Genomic DNA, 11,580 nt, shown 5'->3' on the forward strand with positions numbered 1-11,580 from the left:
ATGAGTGACCGTGGCAGCAGCACCTCCAGCTCTCAAACGGAGGGAGACTTTGATGGAGAGCTGGATGAAGAGATGGAGAGTGAAGAGGGGAGGACCGAGACGGAGCGGAAGGGAAGTCCAGTTCCCAGTTTGTCCAGTTTCTCCACCTCTATCCGTGCTGTCATACGCATCAAACAGAAGTACCAGGCCATGAAGAAGCGCCGTCAGGAGATGGCCCTAAGCCTGGCGGGAGCGGGGGCCGTCCCAGGAGCGCCGGGGCGCACCAGCCCCAAGATCTTCACATTCGACAAACTCCCCCCCGGCTCCTTCCCCGCGCTGTCCTCCGTCCCCCAGAGGAAGAAGAGGAAGAGGAAGAAACGAGTGCTGTTTCCAAACGGAGGGGGCTGCAGGGCCGTGCCGAAGCCGCAGCGGAGCCGGGCAACGTACTGCCTGTACCTGCTGTTCGCCATCGTCTTCGTCCAGGTAAATAACGACTATTTCAATGACTGCTGATGTTGGAATCGCTTTGATATTTAAACAGTTTGGCATCGCTCTGTCTTTTTTAACGATTTGGTATCACTTTGATATTTAAATGGTTTGGAATCGCTCTGTCATTTCAACAGTATCGCTCTGTCTTTTTTTACAGTTTGGTATTGCTCTGTTGTTTCAAAGGTTTGGTATCGCTCTGTAGTTTCAAAGGTTTGGTATCGCTCTGTTGTTTCAAAGGTTTGGTATCGCTCTGTAGTTTCAAAGGTTTGGTATCGCTCTGTTGTTTCAAAGGTTTGGTATCGCTCTGTAGTTTCAAAGGTTTGGTATCGCTCTGTCGTTTGAACGGTTTGGTATCGCTCTGTCGTTTGAACGGTTTGGTATCGCTCTGTTGTTTCAAAGGTTTGGTATCGCTCTGTAGTTTCAAAGGTTTGGTATCGCTCTGTTGTTTCAAAGGTTTGGTATTGCTCTGTTGTTTCAAAGGTTTGGTATCGCTCTGTAGTTTCAAAGGTTTGGTATCGCTCTGTTGTTTCAAAGGTTTGGTATCGCTCTGTAGTTTGAACGGTTTGGTATCGCTCTGTAGTTTCAAAGGTTTGGTATCGCTCTGTTGTTTCAAAGGTTTGGTATCGCTCTGTAGTTTCAAAGGTTTGGTATCGCTCTGTTGTTTCAAAGGTTTGGTATCGCTCTGTCGTTTGAACGGTTTGGTATCGCTCTGTAGTTTCAAAGGTTTGGTATCGCTCTGTTGTTTCAAAGGTTTGGTATCGCTCTGTTGTTTCAACGGTTTGGTATCGCTCTGTAGTTTGAACGGTTTGGTATCGCTCTGTCGTTTGAACGGTTTGGTATCGCTCTGTCGTTTGAACGGTTTGGTATCGCTCTGTCGTTTGAACGGTTTGGTATCGCTCTGTCGTTTGAACGGTTTGGTATCGCTCTGTCGTTTCAAAGGTTTGGTATCGCTCTGTCGTTTGAACGGTTTGGTATCGCTCTGTCGTTTGAACGGTTTGGTATCGCTCTGTCGTTTCAAAGGTTTGGTATCGCTCTGTCGTTTCAAAGGTTTGGTATCGCTCTGTCGTTTCAAAGGTTTGGTATCGCTCTGTCGTTTGAACGGTTTGGTATCGCTCTGTCGTTTCAAAGGTTTGGTATCGCTCTGTCGTTTCAAAGGTTTGGTATCGCTCTGTCGTTTCAAAGGTTTGGTATCGCTCTGTCGTTTGAACGGTTTGGTATCGCTCTGTCGTTTCAAAGGTTTGGTATCGCTCTGTCGTTTCAAAGGTTTGGTATCGCTCTGTCGTTTCAAAGGTTTGGTATCGCTCTGTCGTTTGAACGGTTTGGTATCGCTCTGTCGTTTGAACGGTTTGGTATCGCTCTGTCGTTTGAACGGTTTGGTATCGCTCTGTCGTTTCAAAGGTTTGGTATCGCTCTGTCGTTTGAACGGTTTGGTATCGCTCTGTCGTTTCAAAGGTTTGGTATCGCTCTGTCGTTTGAACGGTTTGGTATCGCTCTGTCGTTTGAACGGTTTGGTATCGCTCTGTCGTTTCAAAGGTTTGGTATCGCTCTGTCGTTTGAACGGTTTGGTATCGCTCTGTCGTTTCAAAGGTTTGGTATCGCTCTGTCGTTTCAAAGGTTTGGTATCGCTCTGTCGTTTCAAAGGTTTGGTATCGCTCTGTCGTTTCAAAGGTTTGGTATCGCTCTGTCGTTTCAAAGGTTTGGTATCGCTCTGTCGTTTGAACGGTTTGGTATCGCTCTGTCGTTTGAACGGTTTGGTATCGCTCTGTCGTTTCAAAGGTTTGGTATCGCTCTGTCGTTTGAACGGTTTGGTATCGCTCTGTCGTTTCAAAGGTTTGGTATCGCTCTGTCGTTTGAACGGTTTGGTATCGCTCTGTCGTTTCAAAGGTTTGGTATCGCTCTGTCGTTTGAACGGTTTGGTATCGCTCTGTCGTTTCAAAGGTTTGGTATCGCTCTGTCGTTTGAACGGTTTGGTATCGCTCTGTCGTTTCAAAGGTTTGGTATCGCTCTGTCGTTTGAACGGTTTGGTATCGCTCTGTCGTTTGAACGGTTTGGTATCGCTCTGTCGTTTGAACGGTTTGGTATCGCTCTGTCGTTTCAAAGGTTTGGTATCGCTCTGTCGTTTGAACGGTTTGGTATCGCTCTGTCGTTTGAACGGTTTGGTATCGCTCTGTCGTTTGAACGGTTTGGTATCGCTCTGTCGTTTCAAAGGTTTGGTATCGCTCTGTCGTTTCAAAGGTTTGGTATCGCTCTGTCGTTTCAAAGGTTTGGTATCGCTCTGTCGTTTCAAAGGTTTGGTATCGCTCTGTCGTTTCAAAGGTTTGGTATCGCTCTGTCGTTTCAAAGGTTTGTTATCGCTCTGTCGTTTGAACGGTTTGGTATCGCTCTGTCGTTTCAAAGGTTTGGTATCGCTCTGTCGTTTCAAAGGTTTGGTATCGCTCTGTCGTTTCAAAGGTTTGGTATCGCTCTGTCGTTTCAAAGGTTTGGTATCGCTCTGTCGTTTGAACGGTTTGGTATCGCTCTGTCGTTTCAAAGGTTTGGTATCGCTCTGTCGTTTGAACGGTTTGGTATCGCTCTGTCGTTTGAACGGTTTGGTATCGCTCTGTCGTTTGAACGGTTTGGTATCGCTCTGTCGTTTGAACGGTTTGGTATCGCTCTGTCGTTTGAACGGTTTGGTATCGCTCTGTCGTTTGAACGGTTTGGTATCGCTCTGTCGTTTGAACGGTTTGGTATCGCTCTGTCGTTTGAACGGTTTGGTATCGCTCTGTCGTTTGAACGGTTTGGTATCGCTCTGTCGTTTCAAAGGTTTGGTATCGCTCTGTCGTTTCAAAGGTTTGGTATCGCTCTGTCGTTTCAAAGGTTTGGTATCGCTCTGTCGTTTGAACGGTTTGGTATCGCTCTGTCGTTTCAAAGGTTTGGTATCGCTCTGTCGTTTCAAAGGTTTGGTATCGCTCTGTCGTTTCAAAGGTTTGGTATCGCTCTGTCGTTTCAAAGGTTTGGTATCGCTCTGTCGTTTCAAAGGTTTGGTATCGCTCTGTCGTTTGAACGGTTTGGTATCGCTCTGTCGTTTGAACGGTTTGGTATCGCTCTGTCGTTTCAAAGGTTTGGTATCGCTCTGTCGTTTGAACGGTTTGGTATCGCTCTGTCGTTTCAAAGGTTTGGTATCGCTCTGTCGTTTGAACGGTTTGGTATCGCTCTGTCGTTTCAAAGGTTTGGTATCGCTCTGTCGTTTCAAAGGTTTGGTATCGCTCTGTCGTTTCAAAGGTTTGGTATCGCTCTGTCGTTTGAACGGTTTGGTATCGCTCTGTCGTTTCAAAGGTTTGGTATCGCTCTGTCGTTTCAAAGGTTTGGTATCGCTCTGTCGTTTCAAAGGTTTGGTATCGCTCTGTCGTTTCAAAGGTTTGGTATCGCTCTGTCGTTTGAACGGTTTGGTATCGCTCTGTCGTTTGAACGGTTTGGTATCGCTCTGTCGTTTCAAAGGTTTGGTATCGCTCTGTCGTTTGAACGGTTTGGTATCGCTCTGTCGTTTCAAAGGTTTGGTATCGCTCTGTCGTTTGAACGGTTTGGTATCGCTCTGTCGTTTCAAAGGTTTGGTATCGCTCTGTCGTTTCAAAGGTTTGGTATCGCTCTGTCGTTTCAAAGGTTTGGTATCGCTCTGTCGTTTCAAAGGTTTGGTATCGCTCTGTCGTTTGAACGGTTTGGTATCGCTCTGTCGTTTCAAAGGTTTGGTATCGCTCTGTCGTTTGAACGGTTTGGTATCGCTCTGTCGTTTCAAAGGTTTGGTATCGCTCTGTCGTTTGAACGGTTTGGTATCGCTCTGTCGTTTGAACGGTTTGGTATCGCTCTGTCGTTTGAACGGTTTGGTATCGCTCTGTCGTTTGAACGGTTTGGTATCGCTCTGTCGTTTGAACGGTTTGGTATCGCTCTGTCGTTTGAACGGTTTGGTATCGCTCTGTCGTTTGAACGGTTTGGTATCGCTCTGTCGTTTGAGCGGTTTGGTATCGCTCTGTCGTTTGAACCGTTTGGTATCGCTCTGTCGTTTCAAAGGTTTGGTATTGCTCTGTCGTTTCAAAGGTTTGGTATCGCTCTGTCGTTTCAAAGGTTTGGTGTCGCTTTGATATTTAAACGGTTTGGTATTGCTTTGATATTTAAACGGTTTGGTATCGTTCTATCATTTCAACAGTTTGGTATCACTCTGTCATTTTAATTGTTTGGTATCACTCTGCGGTTTTAGAGTAGTGGTATCGCTTTGCAGTTTAAATGGTTTGGTATCTTTGTGTAATTGTTTAAAAAACGTTTCATAAGCTTTTGCAGTTGCCTAGATAACTTTCCGGCTGTGGATAGACATTGAAGGTGTGAAATCGTCTCGATTTAGTTGTTAAAAAATAATTTTTTGTCCTTGTTTGGTTTTTTCAGCACTGATAAACTCCTGGTGTTCCTGGTGTATCCCTCCTGATGTGTTCAGAATAATTTGGTTTCCTTTTGGTTTGGGTCATTTTGCACCCCTGCAAGTTTCATTTCTTCTTTTCATAGAAGTTTGGTCCTCCACTGATGTTACGAGTCATCTGGCTTCATTCTTCGGAGCCATTCTGCGTTCCTCTCTTAGTATTTGAGTTAATACTACCATCATTTTTCCCTCTTTGAAAGGTTTTGTCCGGGCCAGTTTGTCATAGTTCCTTCTCTGACCTTTAATTGAAATGACATCAGCAGGTTAGCTTGTGCTTGAAGACTAAACACCAGTAGAATCACCGTCATTCCCATCACGTTGTATTTTGTGCTAAATAACAGCTGGTTGGAGGCTGACATGCTAATCATGGCTTTCTCAGCATTTTGTTTGAGCAGCGCTATCACCTCATGTGATGAATGTTAAGTTGAGTCTGAAAAAAACAACTTTAAAAGTGGATTATGCTGGTTGAATGGCCATATTCACACCTTTTGTTTGCCTGTATGAGAGGTGTTAGTTAGCTTCTATCTTTAACTCAACCCAACGCAGTTTTTAAAGGTCATTAAGGCGAAGCATCATTAACTCTTATGTCACAGCAAGAATCCTTTCCAGCCGGTTTCCTGTTGTAGTTGCTAGATATCAGCAGGTGAGTGGAAACGACCCGTGGCTTTGCTTTTCCGTGTTTTTTCTTTCTCAATGCACTTAAGACGTGACATAAACGTGGTATAAACATGACAGACGTGACATAAACATGACATAAATGTGGTATAAATGTGGTATAAACGTATAAACGTGATGTGACATAAACATGACATAAACGTAAAATAAACATGAAATAAATGTGACATAAATGTGGTATAAAGGTGACATAAACGTGGTATAAACATGACATAAATGTGGTATAAAGGTGACATAAACGTGGTATAAACATGACATAAACATAACATAAACATGACATAAACATAACATAAACATGACATAAACATAACATAAACATGACATAAATGTTGTATAAACGTGACAAACATATACACGTGGTATAAACGTAACATCAAAGTGGCGTGACATAAATGTGGCGTGACAAACGTGAAATAAATGTGGTATAAATGTGACACAAACGGGGTATAAACGTGACGTGACAAACATGATATAAACGAGATATAAACGTGACATAAATATGACATAAACGTGACATAAACATGACATAAATGTGACATAAATGTTGTATAAACATGACAAATATATAAACGTGAACTGACATACGTGACATAAACGTGACATAAACATGACATAACATCACGTCTGCAGGATGACTGGGGTTAGAAGGTAAAAGAAAAGTGTTGATGAAACAATGGAAAAAAAGAGAAAACTTCACTCAGCTTTGAATAAAACGTTTCTTCTACATTTGAGAAGCATTTTTTTTTAAAAAATGGATTTAAAACATGTCTTCATCATCTTGTTCTCGTCTTCACGGCGTTTCCTTGTTTCCCTGCAGATCTACAACGCCATCGAGAACCTGGACGACCACGTTCTCAGATATGACCTGGAGGGTCTGGAGAAGACTCTGAGGAGGGAGGTGTTTGGGCAGCAGGGGGCGGTGGAGGGTCTGCTCTCCCTCCTGAAGGACTACCTGTCCACTTACGTCCACAACAAGCCGCTGGTGGTGTCCCTGCACGGCCCCAGCGGAGTAGGGAAGAGCCACCTGGGGCGCCTGCTGGCCGGACACTTCCGCTCGGTGGTGGGCGACACGCTGGTCCTGCAGTACTACGTCCTCCACCACTGCCCCCAGGAGGCCGACGCCCTGCAGTGCGCCCGCAACCTTTCCACTCTCATCTCGGAGATGGTGCAACGAGCCGAGGAGGAGGAGAAGATCCCGCTCTTCATCTTCGACGAGGCGGAGCACATGCACGAGGAGATCCTGGACGCTTTGTGGCAGCTCGTCGCCTCCAAGCGGTCCAACGAGTACCTGAACGCCATCTACCTGTTCCTCAGCAACCTGGGTCACGCGCATATCACCAAGCACATGCTGCACAACTCCTCAAGTATTTCCATGGCCATGACGGCCTCCAGTCACCATAGCAACCTCATAAAAGAGCTGACTCCCATATTGCGCAACGCTCTGGAGAAGCTCCACCCGCTGTGGACGGAGGCCGACATCTTGCCTCTGGGACTTCTGGAGAAAGGTCACGTGATGGACTGCTTCCTGGACGAAATGACCCGGGAGGGCTTCTACCCGGATCGCACCAACATCGAGCGCCTCGCGGGGGAGATCCAATACTACCCCTCGGTCGGGGGGCACGAGTATTCACAGACGGGCTGCAAGCAGGTGGTGGCGAAGGTCAACCTGCTGTGACGGCCGAGCAGGATGCTTCGCTTTCCTGGAACTATGAAGAAAAACGTGCACGACAAGCGAGTGAAGAAACCGTCACCAGAGCTGAAAGACGAAGCAGTTTTGCAAGAGTGAGGAAAAGTTTGTTCACAGGAAGACGAACGGTGAAGTAAAATCCTCCCAACAGGTTTGCAGTGACCACAAACTCTCCTGAAAGGGCCAGTCCACCCAAATCACCTGAACGACTCGTCATTTAACGCTTCGTTAATCCTCCATTTTCCTCCAGACAGCAACGGCTGGCTCCAGGGTTTTTACCTTCCCGGTTCCCACACGACGAACCTCAAACTTGTCTGTGTGTGAAACGATCATCAAACACAGTTTTTAGGCGAAATTAATCTAATAATAGAAAAAAACAGGAATTTTAGAATTTCTCTGTTAGACACCTTCAAAGGAAAAAAGCTTGTTGATGTCCTGCAGCTCCGCGGTGCCGCTAGATGTCCTGCAGCTCCGCGGTGCCGTTAGATGTCCTGCAGCTCCGCGGTGCCGCTAGATGTCCCGCAGCTCCGCGGTGCCGTTAGATGTCCTGCAGCTCCGCGGTGCCGCTAGATGTCCTGCAGCTCTGCGGCCGCCATAACCAGATGTTGGTGTGATCGAGGTGTGTTGAGGCGACATGGACCGGGCTTGGACTCCCCTCATATAAAAGTAAGGCTAGAAAAACAGCCAGAACCTTCAGAAATAAGGAGATTATAGTGGTTTTTGGTGGATTCGGTTCACCGCTGAGACACTCTGAGGCTGGCGGCGTCTCATTGAGATGATGTCACATTCAGATATTTTATATGTTCACTAAATTGATTTCACAGATTTATCTTCATTAATGGTTTAAATTAGATCTGATTAAAATCCAATTTTTTTTTTTTTTTACAATTATCTCCTGACCCACACGAGGGTCCCGACCCTCTGGTTGGGAACCACTTCATGTGGCCAAAAAGGTGTACAACAATCATTAGGATATTAAGAGGAGAAAAATATGCTTAGAGACTTTTATTTTCCTTTAAAATTTGTCATTTTTAATAGAATTTCTACCTTTTGTTTGTAGTGTTGAGATTATTTGCAGCCGGATCATTTGTAGTCTCTGCCGCCACCATGAGGCCAACATACGCAACTGTCATCACATTTATCAGTTTTATTACAGCAAATAGTTCATTAAAACAAAATATTTTCATTAAAACTTTCAAACAAATGAACTTGTTTTACGCAGCGGATAGCAGAGTTCATAACTTGCAGTAGAAAGCCTCCAAAAGGAACGTGTTTCCTCGTTTATTCGTTTGTTAAGTCTTGCTTATTAATCTTAAACAGTCAATATTTTCTGCATCTTTAATCCCAAATTAGACCTGAGTGTGTTCTTGCTAATTTTTTTTCTTAAATTAGACATGAAGAGATAATTTACTCATCCCCATGTGGGAAATTCAGATTGTCCAGCAGCTGTAAGAAAAGCTGTCAGACAGAAGAAAGATGATCATAAAGGAGTAAAAGTTATGAAGAACATCGCCATGGAGACAAGGTTGTTTCATCAGAAACAAACGACTCGTTTCTACTCTGTTGCAGTGAAGGTGAAAACATTTGACGGTGAGGTTTCGGTGGACGGATCCTCTGAGGAAAACCAGACGTATTTTAGGCAGCTCAACCAGACGTGAATGCTGAATAAAAAAGACTGAAGAATGGAACATTGTTGACTAAACAGGACTGATTCACACAGAAACGAGGAAGACGAGACATTTCTAACGCCTGGACTGTTAACAGGAAGTCCTTTTGGTTGGGCGGCCGGCTCGGTGCGCTTTACCGGCATGAAAAAACACGTTTATTTATTACAGATACGAAGTTCACATCCAGAGTCGTTGCAGACTTTTTTCTTTTTATCTGAGTTGTGAGCATGATTATGTGCAGTGTCATTAAACATTATTAAAACCAATATTTAAAGAAAAAAGACTTTTTCTCTTTAATTTGACCAAAATAAGTGTTGCATCCATGAGACAGGCGGATGGATGAGAGACCCTCCTCCCTGCATAGACAAGTTTTTATTTATTTTGTCATTTTACATCCTGTTGTATCCCTCTGAGGATGTTTTGAATGATTTTGCACACTTTTATGGTTGTTTTTAGTCATTGATCAAACATCTCGAGTCACTTTTTAACCTCCTTGGTTGAAAAGTGACTCCAGCTTTAAGTATATTTAAATTGTTAGCTGTTGAGATTTATGTTGCAATAATCTCCTAAACTTTGTCAGATTTTCATGCTTTGGCTACTTCAGCATCCATCTTCATCCTGTCTCTTCTCTGAGATCCCTCCAGACAGTAAAAGTCAGTCAGATATCAACTCGTATCGCTTTCTTTTCCTCTTCCTCTCATGTCTCACCGTATCTCCTATCAATTTGCTATGATGTGTGTTTAAGACGACCAGTGAGTTGATGTCCAGTTGCTCGCATGTGGCGTGGTGCCAACACGGCAGTCATATAATCTCCAGGCAGGAAAACGAGGTTGAGACGTGGTTTCTAAGCCTCAAGATGCTCCAGGACATTATTGAGGCGGTCCTTGGGTTATGTTCTGGACTTATGTCGTTTCCACTTTACAACTCTCAATAAATGAATGTAAACAAAGAAATGGAGCAAGTTTTGAAGCTGCAAGGTTCTGTTCAAGGCTCAGTGCGTGTATTTGTTTTATATTTTAATTGCCCGTACTGTTTTTCCATTATTATTATGTATAATACGTGTATTTAGATGGTTATTAAGTGCATATTTAAGGGGTATTTAAAGGTAAATATCCAACCTATGCAGAATTTTAGGGGTAGGACCGGAACCCGTTCGTAAACCGAGAACCGCCTGTAAATGTCAGATTTCCATCTAAACCAGAGTTTTAAGGTTAGAAATTTATGTCGTGTTGCTTTAAAGGGCAGCAAGTAACATCAACGATCAAGGACAGAAAAAAAGTAATAAATCATTAAAAACGGTTTCTATCAGTATGTAATCCTTAATTTGTTTTAGACTGGTAATATAAACCGTTCAGTTGGTACGTGTACATGGCAACTGCTATATTTGGGGCTCCAGTTTTACTACGGCATCTCTGAAGGGACAAAATAGTGTGTGTGTGTGTGTGTGTGTGTGTGTGCGTGTGTGTGTGTGTGAGGCTTTTGAAACAGCTGTAGCGGGTTTATTTGCTTGTAGCTGGAGCACTAATCAAAGATCTTTTATTGTTTTTTAAATAACCTGTATTTAAAAGCCCATTTATACTCAACGCAGGAGACGGTACACAGACGGACAGGTTGGTTCTTGTTTTACATCGGTTAGGCGCAAAGTTTGGTCCATTTCTACAAGGGCTTAGCTATCCGAAGGGAAAGGGAGCAATACCACTGGAAATCCCTGGGGGCAGTGTTGTGCTGTGTAGCTGACACACACCCAGTGAAAGGAACTAACCAGAGCAGAAGAAGATGACACCATAGACATCATATATACGTAGACGCTTCATTGAGCGCTGGCGAGTGAACCAGCGTCGCCACCATATTGGATGGGTCTCTGCTTTCGAGTCTTGCTGCAGAGTCAACGTAGTTTCCACACAAAACTGTTTTCTGTGGAACAACGCGTATATATTACACACAAACAAAACACTTTTCTACATTACTGGTTTATAAATAATGTTAACACAGTGAATAATCTACTAAATGATAAATTTTACTCCTATGAGGTGTTTATGAAAAAATATATTGATGCTTCACAAAGAGAGTTTTACATGGTAGCATAATTACCTCCTCCAATGAGGTTGTGTTTTTACCGGCTTTATCTGTTTGTCTGTCTGTGTTCAAGATAATTTAAAAGTTACGGACGGATTTTCATGAATTTTTCAGGACTTGTTGGAAATGTGAAAAGGAAGAACTGATTTAATTTTGGTGGTGATCCAGATCACTGTTTGGATCCAGGAACTTTTTAAAGACCTTGGCGGAGGTTTGTGTTATTCAAATGTTTTTCTGGGTGACAGTTTTGAAACAATAATTTATTTTCCAACTTTATTAATATAGAGATATAGTTGTACAAATTAAATGTAAATAGAGTCAACCGTAGTTAAGAGAAAACCAGTAACTAATCCCATATTTTGTTCAGCATACGGTTGCAATACCCGGCAAGATATTGAAAGCAAATCGTGTGGAATTACATTTCACAAGGTTAAATAATTTATTTGACCAGATAAAAATAGATAATCCAAATGCATCAAAAACATCTTGGTATTAAATTACTTTATTCATTTATTTATATTGCAGCTACCTTATGTCTTCGTTAAATAGCATATGAAAAATAT

The 11,580-nt window shown here is 43.3% G+C and overlaps 1 protein-coding gene across 1 annotated transcript; it reads left to right on the top strand.

Annotated features, from left to right (window-relative positions):
* tor4aa (torsin family 4, member Aa) lies at positions 1 to 7,671 on the top strand (the record flags this gene model as incomplete). The annotated part of the gene is made up of 2 exons (XM_079256511.1): positions 1 to 462; positions 6,405 to 7,671. 2 exons carry the CDS (start codon positions 1 to 3, stop codon positions 7,260 to 7,262), a joined length of 1,320 nt encoding a protein of 439 aa, XP_079112637.1. The 3' UTR covers positions 7,263 to 7,671.
* Positions 7,672 to 11,580: the final 3,909 nt, after the last annotated feature.

This window comes from Telmatherina bonti (assembly GCF_933228915.1).
Source record: "Telmatherina bonti genome assembly, chromosome: 17".
Taxonomy (NCBI): domain Eukaryota; kingdom Metazoa; phylum Chordata; class Actinopteri; order Atheriniformes; family Telmatherinidae; genus Telmatherina; species Telmatherina bonti.